The sequence below is a fragment of the Bos indicus x Bos taurus genome, chromosome 11 (assembly GCF_003369695.1).
Source record: "Bos indicus x Bos taurus breed Angus x Brahman F1 hybrid chromosome 11, Bos_hybrid_MaternalHap_v2.0, whole genome shotgun sequence".
Lineage (NCBI taxonomy): Eukaryota > Metazoa > Chordata > Mammalia > Artiodactyla > Bovidae > Bos > Bos indicus x Bos taurus.
The window spans coordinates 100482052-100498663 of record NC_040086.1 but is presented as its reverse complement, the minus strand read 5'-3'; the positions used below and the strand labels follow the sequence as shown (position 1 = coordinate 100498663).

The 16612-nt window shown below is 44.4% G+C and overlaps 1 protein-coding gene across 2 annotated transcripts in view; it reads right to left on the bottom strand.

Moving 5' to 3' along the window:
- The window catches only part of NUP214 (nucleoporin 214), a 91356-nt gene that overhangs the window by 26157 nt on the left and 48587 nt on the right, over positions 1 to 16612 (bottom strand). For both annotated transcript variants that reach the window (XM_027556594.1, XM_027556593.1), the window contains exons 25-30: positions 15584 to 15659; positions 14098 to 14176; positions 11221 to 11308; positions 9008 to 9069; positions 4510 to 6324; positions 2678 to 2748 (exon numbers count right to left, since the gene is read on the bottom strand). In XM_027556594.1, coding sequence (XP_027412395.1) covers positions 2678 to 2748; positions 4510 to 6324; positions 9008 to 9069; positions 11221 to 11308; positions 14098 to 14176; positions 15584 to 15659 — 2191 coding nt within the window. The remainder of the gene's footprint in view (positions 1 to 2677; positions 2749 to 4509; positions 6325 to 9007; positions 9070 to 11220; positions 11309 to 14097; positions 14177 to 15583; positions 15660 to 16612) is intronic.

Sequence of the window (16612 nt, the reverse complement as noted above, 5' to 3'; positions counted from 1 at the left end):
TACAGATGTTTTTTTGTTTTTTGGTTTTTTTTTTTTTGCATTTTACAGATTTTTTGGGGGGGTTCAAAAATTCTGGGTAGATAGGTTATGTCTGGCTTTCATTGCCACCATTGAGAACTCTGCTGTTAGTCCAAGCGTTGCTGCCTTGAAGGGAACCTGTCCTTTTTCTGAGTGCTTTTAATATTTTATATTGGTAGTTCCACAGTTTCACTATGGCAGGTCTTAGATTCAATTTCCTTTTATACATTCTGCTTGGTATATGTTGGACTTCAGAATCTATGGGTTACTATTTGCTGTTGGTTTTAGAAATCTTATCTTTTTCTCTTCTAATAGCATACATTCTTTTTCTTCTCCTTCTGATTAAATGTACATTAGATTTTCTCTTTTAGCGTTTTTGCTTTCTCTTTTGTATTTTCCATCTTTTATGCTCTCCATGATGAATTCCAGATAACCTACTCTGACCTTCTAGTTCAAGGGTCAGCAACCTCCAGCCCATGGGCCAAATCTAGCCTGCCGTCTGTTTTTATAAATAAGGCTTCATGGGAAAATAACCGTCCTCAGTCTCTCATGTGGCTGCTTTTGTGCCACAACGGTGGAGTTGAGTAGTTGCGACAGAAGCAGTATATAGCTCTCAAAGTCTAAAATATTCATTATCTGGTCCTTCACAGAGAAAGTTCTCTGATCTGTGATCTAGTATATTACTATTCTCTTCAGCTGGGTCTGATCTGCTGAGTTAAAATTTTAATTGTAACAGTTTTCTTGAAGTTCTATTCCTTTCTTTTTCCAAGCTGCTATGACTCTTGTAATTTCTGATTCTTGACTGGTATTTTCATGTTTGTCCTTTATTTCTTTGCAACATGTAAAACACAGCTGTTTTATATTCTAGGGAGTCTTTGCAAATGTGTGTCTCATGTTTGTTCTGGCTCTTGATCATAGCTCCTTATTTCCTGCTCTGACGAATTTACGTGTGGGAATCAATGTCCTTAAAAATTACTGGAGGCCTAGAGTCACTCTTCTTCAGTGTGGCCTGTGCTGTCCCGCCAGACGTCTTGGAGACACTACCATCCCTGGAGCAGGTCAGGCTACGTGTTTATTACAAGACCAGAGAGGTGCAGTCACAGCTGACCATGACAGGGGCTCTTCAGCCCTCCCACTTTGCACATGCCCGGGAGAGTGAAGCCTGCCCCTCTGTCCTTTGGGGTTGGTAACACAGGAAGTCCGAGTGCTCTCAGACTAGTGATGCTCTCAGGGCAGAACTGGCTTCTGTGCGCCACTCACTTCTACAAGTTCCCATTTCGCCTCTAATAAGGTGTGGTAAAATACCTTGTTAGCTTATAAGTGCTTTCCAATCTATGGTTTATTTGGTTTATCTAGCCATTTTTAGCTGTTTTCACTGGGGAACTTGAAAATCAAAAGTTCTGTTTCTTTCTGTCAAGGATCACTGACTAGGGCAGAGCCCATCTTCTTAGGAGAAAGGTGAAAAAGAAAATCTCCTACTGAAGACTTGGAAGAAGCATATAACATGGCCACCACTTTCTCCAGCTTCTGCACAAACGTCAATTCTACCTTTAGAAAGTCAGTCATTTCCAATATGTCAGAGCACCTTTCTTCGGAAGGACTCCTTGTGAAGGTCCTTGATCTAAAAGCAGCATCTGCCTGCCAATGCAGGGGACACAGGTTCGATCCCTGGTCTGGGAAGATTCCACATGCCAGGGGGGCAACTAAGCTCCTGCGCCACAACTACTGAGCCTGTGTATCTAGAACCTGTGCTCCGCAACAAGAGAAGCCATTGCCATGAGGAGCCTGCACACTGCAACTAGAGAGTAGCCCAAGAGCAGCAACAGAGACCCAGTGCAACCAAAACCAAAATAATTAATTACAAATAAATAAATAAAAGCAGCTGGACTGGGGACTTCCCTGGTGGTCCAGCAGCCAAGACTCTGCACGTCCAATGCAGGGAGCCCAGGTTCAATCCCTGGTCAGGGAACTAGGTCCCGCGTGCTGCAACTAAAGATTCTGCATGCCACAACTAAGATCTGAAGCAACCAAGTACATAAACAAATATTTACAAACAAACAAAAGTAAAAGCAGCTGGCTTCTATAACAGTAAATTTAACCCCTTTGGGTTCTCAGTGTTCTCATCTGTCAAATGGGGATAATGACAGCACTTGCCTTATTCAAGCACTGATGATTTTAAGTCTACGTGTGTGCATCACTAAAAACCAGGCCCAGCACACAGATAACCACTAGCCAGACAATCACCAAAAGGAGCTCCTGGACTACATGTTGCTTAGCACAGGGACCATACACAATTTCAGTTGCATATTCTTATTATTGTTTAAACAACCACTTCAAAAAAAAAATGGGCCGAGGAGCAGATTTCGATTACAGGCCATAGATGCCAATCCCTGACGTCACAATAGGCAGAAGATTGACAGAAACCAGGCAATGTGCTTTAAAACACTTTCCGAGAGGACTTTCAAACGAGGATCAACACTGGAATGATTCTCTCAAATCAGAAGCAGAGACTTTTGTGCCCCCAAGGAAGCTACGGAAGGCAGAGCTTGAGAACCTCAGCGTTGTTTGCTGGACACACAACACATTACATCCTATATACAGGAGCAACGCAAACGGGACTGATTGTGTTGGCCCGAATAGAGGCAAATATCCACATTACCTGGCCAAAGACTGTTCCACTGGTACTGGCTGCTTGACCAAACAAAGAACCAGTATTACTAGACCCAAAACCTATAAAATAAAAGAAAACAGAAGTTTAATTTGAATGAAACTTCTATACATCAAAGTTTTGTTTTTTGGTTTTTAAATGCCATTCAGGTATGTGAAAGTACCTCAGAATAAATCATTTCAAGAGTAAAATCTGTTTCCCTACCAAGGAAATGGAGAAAATTACGGGCAAATAGTTTTGAAACCTTTTTTTTCACTGTTGAAATTTTATAACAGTTAAAAAAAAAAGTCTCAAAGCCTCAGGGACTGAATCCTTGTCTCTACCAAACCCCAGGGGGTGGGGTTGAGGATTCTGAGTAGCTTTTCCCTAGACTCATAGCTGCTAAGAAGTGTTTCCAATGACTGACTTAATATCATGAGTATGACTACTCTCTGGTTTCCTCTAATCTCAAGCGCCAGATTCTTTCAGAGCTGTTTATCTTCCTTCTAGGTGCTGGGTTGAACGGGGCCTGGGAAACCAGGCAGAACTATATATTGTAACAGAAGAGCCCCAGACAAGGAGCTAGACAGCAAGAGTTCCAGTCTTAATTCCTGCTACTGGCCTGGGTAGGGGAGCTCAGGCAGGCCTCAGTGCCTCAATCACAGCTGGAGGAGGCTGTGCAGGCATCTTTTCTCCTAGTTATCACAGGAAGGAAGAGTTTTTCAGAGGTTCTCGGTTGTATTGAAATAGTTTTGATTGCAGACAAGGATTCTCAAGTTTTGACTGCAGAACAAAAGATGCGCTAGAGATAGGTAAATATCCTATTCTCTTTTAAGACCCACAAGGCCTTGTCTCTGCCTGTGGTTTAGCCCAACCCGCCACACTTCCCATCACTCAAGCAGGCTGACCAGCCTCTGCACAAGGCACTAGGTGGATCTCAAAACTCTCGGGCATCACTGTGTCTTGCATCCTTTATTATAGTGGAACATACTGGGAGTTCAGCAAATAGTTATTGAAGACAGGAAGGAACAGACTTCCTTTCTAATAAATTATGAGCCAGCTTCAAATACATTCTCATCAAAGGAATGAACTAGCAGTTGTTTGTAACCCTGCCCACCAAGAAGTCAATGGCCTTTGATTCCCCCCTCACCCTCTGAGCCTGACTGCTAAAGAAATGCCTTTCATAAGATAACCATGGAGAAAGGAAGATTAGAAAAGATTCTGGGAGTGTCCCATCTATTGGTTTTTGGAGTAAAAGCAGCTGCTAAGATGGGACATGCAATAGTGAGAATTATGTTTTACTTGAAAAAACTGTAAAACTTAAAAGATTTTTAAAAAATTATACTGAAAATAGAAAAAAAACCCAACTTTTCAAATGTCACTATCTGCTCTTCTAGGATGCAAGATGGTGTCAGAAGACAATGAAACAAAGGGCTAGGGTGAGGAGCTCTGGAGTCTGGGTCTGGTTCCACCACTGGCACCGAAAGACATTAGATCAGTCACCTCCAGGCTTGACAGTTTTGGACATAATGACCTCTAAAACACCTTCCAAATTTAACATTTCATACTCATGAATCATTCATTACTTGCCATGACTTTAAACTTGTTTTTCTCCCCCATGAAATTGGCACTCTGGTGGAGAACTTGCGGAGAAGCAAGACTGGAGCCACAGTGATTAGACCAAAGAAACGCCCAGGGCCGCCAGTGTCCAAGCCCTCTTACAGACTTTACAGAACCTCTTCTGTTTTCCCTCACTTCCTTTTCATTTCCAAAGCAATGTAGACTTGTTGCAAATGTTTCATATACGGAGGACAACCAAGGAAAAATCTCCTGTAAGTTCTTACCTGAAGCTTGACAGAAGCTAAAGCCAGAGGATGATGCTGTTGTGGTGGCGGCCGAGGTGCCACCAAACACGGAGCCTCCCTGCCCAAAGCCAGGACTCTGACCAAAAGCAGGAGGGTTGTTCTGGCCAAAGAGCCCACCTCCGTTGTTGGTAGATGACTGTCCAAAAGAGAAGGAGCTGGAGCTACTGGTGCTCGAAGAGGCTCCAAAGACATTCCCGCTGGTGGACGTAGGGGTGGAGGACACGGACTGACCAAAAGCAGGCACAGAGCTGAACCCAGGCTGACTGAAGGAAAAGCTGCTCGCGGGGCTGCTGGTCGACTGCCCGAAGGCCGGGGCCTGCCCAAAGCCCGGCTGTCCGAAGACCCCTGGGGTGGAGGTGCCAAAGGCAGGGCTGCCAAACCCTGAGCTGCTGACCTGTGGCGCGGCGGCCGCTGTGCTGGCCATGCTGCCTGTCTGCTGCCCAAACAGGCTGGGGGCAGTGCTGGCGGCCACGTGCCCAAACATGGGGGTCGCCGAAGGGGCGGTGGCTGTGTGGCTGGTGAGCTGGCTGAAAGCCGAGCTGGAACTGGCAGCGGAAGGCTGAGTGAAGACAGAGGAGTCAGAAGTGGCCATCCCAAACACCGGGGTCTCCGTGGCTGGGCCTGGAGCAGCACTGCAAACAGCACTGGAGGTGGTGGCAGGTCTGGATGTTTCTGGGGCCACAGGGATGCTGCTTGAGGCTCCAGGTGCTGAGATGGTGGCTGGCCCAGGCACAGAGACGGTGGGGCCTGGGGACGGCAGTTCCGTCTTGACGTCTGGGACCCCAGGGGCTGCTGGAGCAGCCTCAGCCGTAGACACCAGAACACTGGTACTGGCCGCTTCGGTGCTAGGGCTGCTGACGGCAGGCTGGGTAAGAACAGGCTCTTTCTTCCCAGAGTCGGGAGTTTGAAGCGGAGCCTGGGGAAGCGGGGTTGGTGGCTGCTGCCCCAGGAGGGAGGCAGTTGATGCCGAGGCCTCATTACTGCCTGGCTTCTCGGGCAGAGCCGATGACGCGGCTGCTTCTGAGCTTTTACCAGAGCCCGTGGGCAGGGTGGGGGCAGACCCTGAGCTCAGGGGGCTGCCAAACGGCAAGGTGGGGAGTGACGTGGGCAGGGGCGTGGCGGTGGACGGCGGGGTGGAGGAGGGTGCTGTGCTGCTCGCTGGTTGGCCTCCAAATGAAAAGCTGGTCTTGCTACCACTGAAAAACAGGCCCCCAAAACTGATCGCCCCAGAGGAGCCCGCACTGGTGAGTGGCAGGTTGCCAAAGACGCCCGTTGAGGAGCTGCTGGGGCTGGGACTGGCTGCTGCTGTTGGTGCCGCCGCAGAGGTGGACTCGGGGGGCTCTGCAGGCTTCCCCAGCGCCGCAGGGCTGGGAGAACTGAACCCGGAGGGGGCGGCAGGGGTCTTGGTGGGCTGTGCACCGGCACTGGTCACGCCTGGGGACGGCGCCTTGCTGGCTGGCTTGGTGGGCTCGTCTGCTTGGCCGACCCGCAGTCCTGAGAAACTTCCCAGAGTCTCTCCCGCCAGGGAGCTTGGGAACAGCAGCTCACCCAGCTTGGACGGTGGCGCCTCCAGCTTGCCAGCAGGGGTGGAGAGAGAAATTCCAGAAGGGGCTGCAGGTCTGCTGCTGGATGGGGCGGACTCTCCTGGCGTGGCACCAGCTGCTCCCGTGCTACCTGATGTCATCGTCCCCGTGGAAGGTAAGCTTTCAGGAACGGTCTCATAGAAAGGCTTGCCTCCCCCGCCAAAGGAGAACGCATCAAGCTGGCTTGACTCTTTGGTGGGGGGTGCTGACCCTGGCAAGAAAAAGAAATTACGAGATGGGTTGGCTGTCACAAAATATGACCGATCACAGCCTCACTGACTTCTCTAAGCCAGGGCCTCTCTCCTCACTTGACCTCATCAGGACAGCCTGTTCTGACAGCACCATCCTTGACGGGGACAGAACGTGTGCTTCTCCGTGGGAACATGACCTCTGAGTTGTCTCACTGAGGTGAGACGAACGCACGTTCTTTTTATCACCATTAAGTCACAACAAACACACCTATATCTAGAGTACCTGAAGTTAACCTAGTTGTCCACAAGAGAAACGAAAAGACCTCACACACATTTCCTCCCGCGTGTGTGTCTCAGGAATAACATTCTCAGCACATGCTAGCCTATGGACCTCTTCTTGACAAGACAAGGAATTGATTCCATATGGTAGTTTTTCCTTTGCTTTTATGGACAAAGTGTCAAGCCACAGGTCATCTTTCTTACCTACAATTAAGGGCTACTTCCTAGTGCTCTCCTCACAGAGTGCTCTCACAGTGGCACTGTGGTCTGCTGGGCAAGGACATGAGGGGCTGAGGCTGAGGGCTCTGCCACTTGCTGGCTGTGCCACTCTGGAAAAGTTAATTGACTTCTCTGGGCTTCAGTGTCTCCATTTGGAAGACAGATAATAATAGCCACACCTCATAGAGTTGTTGCAAAGATGAAATAAAATGTAGGTAAAGTACTCACAAAGCCTGGTCAAAAAAGTGGTCAACAAAGAAGACTAAAATTTGATATTTATAAACGGAAATTGGTCTGTTGCAAGTGCCAGACTTTTAAGAAGTCTGGCTATCACAAACACCTGGGAGCACTGCAAAGCCCCTGCTGTCTGCAGGTACCTTCCAGAAACCCCTCTGTGTATCGCTGGTGTTGTGCTGAGTTGCTTGTGAGTTTGGATTGCTGTCTGTTCTGGTATTAATGACAGTGGTTATGGAATTTCTGTTGTGTTTTATTCCTAATGTATTTCATTTAGGATTTCTGACAATTATTTTGTTCTTGCCAATCTTTTTATACCATTGAGCTGTTTTTCTTTTAGAAAGTGAGACTGGGGAGAGGAGTGGGCCTCAACGGTATTCTGCCACATCTAAGTGGGCAGAACCGTTTAGGAATCACTGCTCCAGACAGAAAAGATAGAATGAAATCAACAACCTTTTAAGTGCCGCACACAGACTGGGTTTAGGATGTCTGGTATGCTTTCAGCTCCCGAATATCCCTCTAGCAGATTTTAAGAGATCCCTTTTTTACCAAAAAACGTTCATCACTTGGGCTGACACAAAGAAAAGCACTCATAAAAATAGGTGCTGAAGGAAAAGTTGAAAGATGGTCATTGTCTTATTTATTATAGGAAAACCTGGAAAAAGCCTGAACCGTCCAAGAGGGGGATGGTTAAATAAATTATGGCACATCCGCAAGACATTTAAACAAGACTCCTTAATACTGGAAAACTCACAAGGATTGTGTTAAATGAAAAGGTAGAAGCAAAAACCCCAAAAGGAAATAGAACTGCAATGGTTAAGGGCACAATGTGTGATTCTAGAACATATTACTTTAATAAAAAATATAAACACTTATAATAAAAGCTTTCTTTTTAAAACAGAAGTAAACTCAATTACTTTGAACTGAGAACTTGAAGGCACTTAAAAAATACATCTGGTTTCTAATAGGTCCTCAAAGTCTTTTAAACATTAAAAACATGCTGGGAGATGTTGGTCTGAGCTTCCCAGCTGGCTCAGTGGTAAAGAATTTGCCTGCAACGCAAGAGACTCAGGTTCGATCCCCAGGTCGGGAAAATCCCCAGGAAAAGGAAATGGCAACCAACTCCCGGAAAATGCCATGGACAGGAGGAGTCTGGCGGGCTACAGTCCATGGGGCTGCAAGAGTCAGACGCGACGCAGTGACTAAACAGCAACAACAGATGTTGGCAGATGTACCGACATGCACGAGACAAGTGTGCTTCCTGATAGGTTATCAAGGAAAAAAGATGCATTTAGTCTTTCATTTCTGTAGTACTGTGTGTGTGTTCAGTCACTCAGTCCTGTCGGACTCCATGGACTGTAGCCCACCAGGCTCCTCTGTCAATGGAATTTCCCAGGCAAGAATACTGGAGTGGGTTGCCATTTCCTCTTCCAAGGGATCTTCCCAACCCAAGGATCGAACCAGCATCTCTGTGTCTCTCCTGCCTTGGCAGGTGGATTCTTTACCATTGCCTATCTCAACCTACAAATTGATACAATTTTGACTTCATTTAAAAATTTTTTTTAAATTATGAAAGTATGATAACACTTTACAGGAAACTGGGAAAATACAGAACAAAGTTACATATAGTTTCACTACATATTATGATTATTAAAAATTGATATAATTTTAAATACCATAAGACAAAGATGGAGAAAGAAATTTTAATTTGCATGTAAACATTCACATTTAAAGCACAGCCTTGCCTTTCTAAAAGCAAACCCTTTCTGAGTTTTTAACTATGAAGACAAAAGTCATTCCCTAGTTTCTTAAATCTAGCCTATTTCTAATGCATAATATCAACACCAAGTTCACTGCAGATACTTTAAGCAAGATGCGGCAGCAAGTAAAATGTCAACCAACCTGCCCCCCTCAAACCTGCACTTGTTTAGAGGGAAACACAAAAGTGAGGCGACTCTGCAGAGACTGTACCTTGTGTGGCAGTGAAGTTAGAAGACGGTGTTGGTGTGACTATCCCAAAATTAAAGCCAGTCCTAGGGGGTGGAAGAAAAGAAGTTAAAAGTGAACAGACTTAAGGCACAACATTGCCCTTTTAACAGTACATTTTATAATTCATTCACATAATCTACTCTCCAGGGACCTGCAATCCATAGATAAATATCAACAAGCACATTGACTCTGAAGCAGCAGAGCAGAGCTCTCAAAGCTGGGGTGGGGGGGAGGGGAAGCGATTTGTGCGTGAGGTGAGAGGGGAGCAGCAAGTGAGGAGGCCTTGGCGGAACAGCCAGGCTTTCCATGGTAGAGGGGGTGGGGACCTATTTCAAGGAAAGTGAAGGAGCACTAGGACTGTGCCTTGGGATGGTGGCCGGAGCGGGTGTCTTGCCTAGTGAGGGAGACGGGACGGGCTAGATGAGGAGGAGCCTATGACCCACCCAGGGAGCACATCAGGACAGCACATGCCACTGGGGGAGACAACAGACAGTATGAAATGGAAGCCACCGTCTCTGCTGTTCGGATAAAACGCTTAGTCCTTGGCTGGGAAATTTGGTTCAAAAACTTAAAAAAAAAATTTTGGTTGCACCAAGTGGCTTGTGGGATCTCACTTCCCTGACCCACACCGCACCCAGCCCACAGAAATGAAAGCGCTGTAGCTGTACCCTAACCATTAGGCTGCCAGGAAACGTCCCTCAAAAACCTTTCCGACTCTTTTCATCCTCTCCTCTCTTTCTGTACATTTTCTTCACACTGTGAGTGAAGACACTATAGCCAAAGAAGAAAACCCAGCACCAGTTAAGCCAGAATGGAGTACTCATTCTGAGAAAAGTTCAAATAGCAAATTAAAAACTATTGGATTGGTCAAAAAGTTCATTTGGGTGTTTCTGTAAGATGTTATGGAAAACCCCAAATGAACTTTTTGGCCAACCTGATAAAAAGCTTTAAAACAGAAGGGGCCAAGCATATCAAACAGAGTAAGTAACAGTAAAGAGTAGAGTTAGGTTTCTTTTTTAAATTCGTCACTGGCTTCATCAAATGGTCCAAGACCACCTAAGATGTGTTAAATATTTTTTCACCTTAAAAAAAAAGAAAACAAATCTCTTTCTTTGTCTCAACTCTGGTAAAGAAATTTGATGTAACAGAGGTAAGCAACTGACCCATGACCCAAACCTCTGCAGGTTATTTTAAAGACGGGAAGAAGATTATCAGGTTCACAGAAGTAAAGATTAATTAAAAGATGCAATAGCTCCTGGAACTGACCTACTCTCTAAAATTGTGCTCCCAACTACCTTTGGGGAGTAGAAAACATAATGATTTACAGGAAAATATATATAATGTCCCCCTTGAAATTCTATTCAAACACCCTCCTTTCTCGTAATGTGTTAGGCAGAAGGGTGTTCAAGAAACAAACTCACAGCAGGGAAAAGAGACTGTGGTTAGTGTGATTCCAGTTACAAAGCATAAACTGGAAGAGCTTGAGGCTTTTCTAACGGAACTGAATGTGCAACCCTTCACGGTGAAAACAATCTTTGGATGAGTATTTATCTCAGCCACACAGAGACTAACTCCACCCCAAGCAGAGAGAGGCTCTGCCAACTCTCACCGGTTTCATGATGAGTGTTCACAGCATAGTGAAAAGGTACACCCCCTCCAACATTAATAAGAACTTCCTTTGGACTGAGGGTTAGAAGACCCTTTTGTTTTTAAAAGTAACTCAATTTGACAAGTACAGACATCATCACTTTTAAAAAAATGAAACAGAAATGGACTTCCCCACATCTACATAAAACCCAAATTCTTAAATGGCCACTGTTTTGATTGCTCAGCAGTCTAGTACAACATGACCCCTCAGGGCAGCGAAGCCAATCCAAGGTCTCACCCAGCTGCCAGATGGTGTCAGAATGAAAAGATCTGTGTGATAAACTAGAGCAACCACAGACCCACTACCCAAACAAGCCTTATCCTAAACAACAAAACAAACAAGTCAGTAAGAACACACATATAGAATTGAACGGAAAAGGGGAAACAGATTTACATTAGGACACTAAGCTACTCCCACTATCATTAAATGTGTCATTGTGGAGATAAGAACTCTGGCTTCATATAAGTATACCCACTGACTATAAGATTTGAGAAGCAATCTATAAGGATGCTGGTGATCTGCCACAAAACTTAAGTTCACAACTGACCCTGATGAAAATGAGAAAGGCTTGCTGAACTGCCCAACAGTAGACGGGGTAGAAGTCACAGCTGTTTCTATCTTGGTTGCCACTGGTCCTGGAATTAGGGGAAAAAAATAAGAGCATTACAAAAAACCAAACACCATTTTAGTTTAATTCTCTGCGGCACTGAATGCGTAGTGCCGTGCAAAGCGCAGCCCCAGGTCACGTGCTTCCTGTAGGTCGGCAGTCAAGGGGCGAGTGAGGACTCAGCCGTGCTCACGGTCTCTGAATGGGCTCTCTGGCCCCGTCACTGTCAATTTCAAACCAAGGCATGCCACTTTACCTTTCCAGGAAAGACCTCAAAGTAACTGGAGTGCAGTTCAAATTTAAGGCTTTAAAAGTAGATTTTGCAAATACTGAAATGTGATATATATCAAAGGAAAAGAAACTCCAAGGGGAAACAGGTCATGTGAAATATCTCTGAGTAGCAACTTCATGGCTATTGGCTTTCTCACCGCATCTCTGTATTTTCCAGAGACTTCTTGTATTATTATTAGTTAATCACAGGTCTGCTTCTTTGTTTTTTATTACAGAGGTAACGCGACTGCTGTCACACAGAGAAATGTGGAGAGTTAAAGTGTAGTCCGTCATCTTCCCCACATCTGGTGTACTGTGGCTGCTTGCTAACAGGCTGGGGCATTACCCACACTCTCTCCCCCACCTTTCCCTCTCTTTCTAAAAGGAGAAGGGGGCTGGGGGAATGATATTTGAGAAGCCCAAATCAAACCAACCCAAACAATAAGAAAAAGCATCTTCTCTTTATATAAGTATGGAGTAAAGATTTGCAAAATTATCTAAAACACTACTATAGCACAATGTGATGTGTACAAGGATGTCTAATGTAGCCTCACTTATAATTTTGAAAAGTTAAGAACAATCTGAACTATCAGCAGAGTATTGGTAAAAACTTAACAGGGTACAACCGTACAGCGAATGGATTAAAATGAGAGAGGCAGACTTGTACCAGATCTGAAAAGATAAACATGATATTTTCCTGGGGGGAGGGAGGAGAGGGGACAGATTACAGATCAGTATATACAGGATATGGCTATCTTTGTTTAAAGAAACCAATAGATACACATCAATTCTTTGAGGGCTGTTATCTCTGGAATAGGGAACTTACACATTTTCTACATTATATAGTTCCACACCATAGACTTTTTGTGGTCCTGTAACAGTTTTAAAATCAGGAAAACAATGAAGGTATTTCCATTATTAATTAATAAGGGAATTATTCTATAGAGGTTTCAGAGATGACTTTTTGTTGCTGTTAGAGTTTTTGCAAACTCTTAAATAGTGTTTTTCAGGGAAATTTTCCTGCTCAAAAAAAGTCTGTTTCTGGCAAGTAGAAACAGAAGGACATCTAGCAATGAGAGCGAATATTTCACAATCATCATTGAATGACGAATCTTAGAAATTTCTTTCCAAGTCATGCTAACTGCTCCTGAGATGTTCTTGATTCTTAATTTCAAGAGTGACAAAAAACTCTTCAATAAAATCCTTGAAAGAGGTTAGGATATATAATCTTTCAAACTTTCTTCTAAAATATTAGCCAGAAATAGAAACAAACTTCTTAATTTAAATCTTAAATGATTCAAAAGTCTTTGACAACTGCACTAAAATTTCGCTTCTAAGTTAAAGTTTTAGCTCCTAGTCGAGAAGAGCTACATACAGCCTTCTCATGGAAGGCTTATATGATAAAAACTGTGCATTAGTCTGAATTCTAGAATACAGCATTGGCTACACAATGATTTTCTTCTGAGTGTGAGGAATATTTACTGAAGATAAACCCAATATGCAATGAGAAAGCTTCTGACTACAGAGGAAGTTGGGATGATAGCATGACTATGTAGAGATTATGGTAGGCAGGCTACTCGTGTGAAGTTCAGCATCTCTGACAGAATTTATTAGCTTAAAGACCCACTTGAGAGCAAGAATCAAAATAAAAGCTGGAGTTCAGAGCACAGGGAGAATGCTGGGCTGTGGGTGGCACAAGAGCCCTGAAGCAAAAAGTGACACACACCAAGTGAAGTGGGCTCTGACAGGAGCCAACAGAAGAGGCCTACATTAAGCTAGGCTGGATGCACAAGCACGCTTCTGCATGAGGTGGGCTCAGGCCAGCAAGGATGCCTGCTCAGAGCACTTTATGGTGACTGTAAAAGCTAATTTCAGTGAAGAGGCCTGAGTGTTGGAAGCATGTGAAGCTACAGTCTTTCAATACTGGATTATATCTTCTTCTTGTGTACTATGCTTTGTTGCTCAGTCGTGCCTGACTTTGTGACCCCATGGACTGTAGCCCACCAGGCTCCTCTGTCCATGGGATTCTCCAGGCAAGAATACTGGAGTGGGTTGCCATGCCCTCCTTCAGGGCATATTCCCAACCCAGGGATCGAATCCAGGTCTCCGTATTGCAGGCGGATTCTTTACTATCTGAACCACCAGGGAGGCTCTCCATTTATATTGTAACGGATCCATTTTACTTTCTATATTTTACTGGCTTTTGAATTGTCCTTAAAAACCCAGAGAGTTTTTCTTTCCCTTTAGTAGAAGAAATAAGAGTTCAATGTTTGGATCCACTTCTCTCAAAACTTCGATATCCAACAAGGCAGGTGCTTCTTTTAGGAAAAACATTTAAAGGCAGGCTTTCTCCTACTGCTCTCCTATTTCAGAAGCCTACAGGGCTGCCAAAGGGCACTTCCTGGAGATTCTATGTCCCCTGAGGCTTTTCAAATATGTCTTTACTTTATTTCACATTAACTGCCTTTGTGATCTAGAACAATTAAATTCTTCTGTGGAAAACATCTTTCACCTTTTATTTTCACTAAAACAAAAGTGCAAACTGACCTGAAGCTTTATCACCAGATGACAACTGACTGGATGCTGGCGGGGGCCCAGATGGCTTTAGGGCATTTATTAGCGATCCCTGTAATAGGAGGAAAACATTTATGTGACCTACAAAACAGTCTCTGGAATAAAGGAACATGTGAAATGATAACATAATTTAAAATAAGCAAGCACAAACACTTCTATTTAGTTAAATTTTGTTCTTCAGTTTCAATTTAGGTCAGTATGTTTAAATGTAATATCACTTCAGAGATGGGGATACTCCACAAGCACAAGAATACAGGGTCCTGCTTGCCGAGCCTGCAGTTCCTTCCGCAGCGCCTAACGCACTGCTCAGCACATGAAAGGCATCAGTGTGTTTGAAACACAAATGAAGGAAGAAGTAAATGAATGAAATACATCCTGGCTCTCAACAAAACTTATAGTAAGGTTAAGAAGCCAAACTGCCCAACTTCTCCATCTCCAGTCAGTGTTCTTTTTCTCTTGTTTGTTACGATTTGTGCCTCGCCACGTGTCCTCCAAGGTGAAGATGGGAAGCTCCAGGAGAAAGACCAGTGCCAACTGCTGAAGTGCCGTGTTAAGTCAGGGCAAACTACGGAGGAGACGGCCACGTCTGAGAACTGCTGAAGCGCCATGTTAAGTCAGGGCAAACTACGGAGGAGACGGCCACGTCTGAGAACTCACATTAGGCAAGTTCTGAGGGTCAATCTCAAACACAGTCTAAAATGACCTTTCTAGAGACGGAGTTGAGTAGCAGAGAAACCAGGTTTTTTTAGGGAAAGTTTCAGAGAGGGCTTGATCTGCCTTTCCGCCATCTCCTATTATTTTTTTCTGGATTGTTTAAGTGTCTACAATATAACCTATTTTTGTAAGAGACCATGTTTATCAGGCAAAAGCCTGCAAGTAGACATAACAAACATCATTGAAGATGCAAAGTATGAAAAACAGGGATGATAGGAGAAAGCAGAAGACTCTGTTCCCTGGAGGCTGATACTGAAAGGTCCAATGAACAAAGCAGTGGGCAGGGAGAAGCTGGAAGATGGGTTCCAGCCCTGGTTCCATCATTCACTACCGGTGGAAGCCTGCGTCAGTCACTTGAGCCCTGGTTTCTTCATTAGTGAAACGTAGCTGAACATCTGTCTTGTCTATATGGCTGTTGTATGGGTTAACTAAGACAAATGAAAGTAAACTTGAACTCCATACAGATACCCTCCATACAGAGAATTATGACCCAAGATTACCAGATGCAGAATATTACATGGTCAACAAAGACATCATCGGGTCCTGACTGACCTACTAGCTCAAAACCGTCATAAATTGTGGGGAAAGGATCACAGGTTTTTTTCAGAGTTTATTTAAAAGACGTGGGAAAAATTTTTTAAAGTAAATAAAAAATAAACAGTGCGGGGACTTAGTACCAGATTGTCTTCAGTTACAAGGACAGTCACTGCATGTCACATTAGCAAAGCAAAAATCAGCAATTTACCTGCTTAGCTTGGTTGGCAGGCGCTGGAGTCAACACCGGGTGAGGCGTTTTGGCTGCAGAGTACGGCCCTGAAGAACTGGAAAACACAAAGCACGCACTCAGGAGCAAGGCATGACTGGGGGAAATTCATCCTCAACCCCAAGCCACCTTCTGTGCAAAAAGGTAATACCAGTTTTGGGGTAGAACACAGATGTCTCAGACCCTAATCAAAATCATTTGACATGTTTCTGATTGAAGAATAAATTCTTTACATGAAATTTGGTCTTTAGCAAAAGTCAAAGCAATGACCTTAAAATGTATCTTCTTCCTGAAATTTTAAGGAAAAAAAGTTATGGATATTCAGAAGTAGATCTTTTTCTTATTTGCAGAGAAAGCTTTCTCCACCTCCTCCCCATCACCCACCACCATTCCAGACCATGTGGGAAATTCCTGATTCTCTTTTCCAAGTCTCAGAAAATGTTCATCAGGATCGACAGGGTGTATATGATCTTCTCAAAGCAGAGCTCTCAGCTTCTCATAGCAACCAGCCCCGAGAGCTCGCCACGTCCGCACACAGGAGAGTTAAGCCATACCACAGCTCCGTGCCCAACCTGCACTTTTGTTGTGGTGTCAATATGAAAAGTGCATCCTGTCTACGTAGAAAGAGTTCTCACCATCTTTTGTTATCCCTGAACATAGTATGCATGGAACTGTTATTTTAATAACTACTTAGTGTTAATTTTGTTGTTGCTGTTGTTTAGTTGCTCAGTCATGTCTGACTCTTTGCGACCCCATGGATTGCCAGGTTCCTCTGTCCATGGGATTTCCCAGGCAAGAATACTAGAGTGGGTTGCCATTTCCTTCCCCAGTGGATCTTCCTGACCCAGGGATTGAACCTGGATCTCCTGCATCTGCAGACAGATTCTTTACCACTGAACCATCAGGGAAGCCCACTTAAGTGTAAATATGTGAGGGAAAAAAAATCCCCTGTTCAACACAAAGCTCTATTCGTGGCTCCAGGGAGCAACTCTTTTCATCAACGTATCTGTC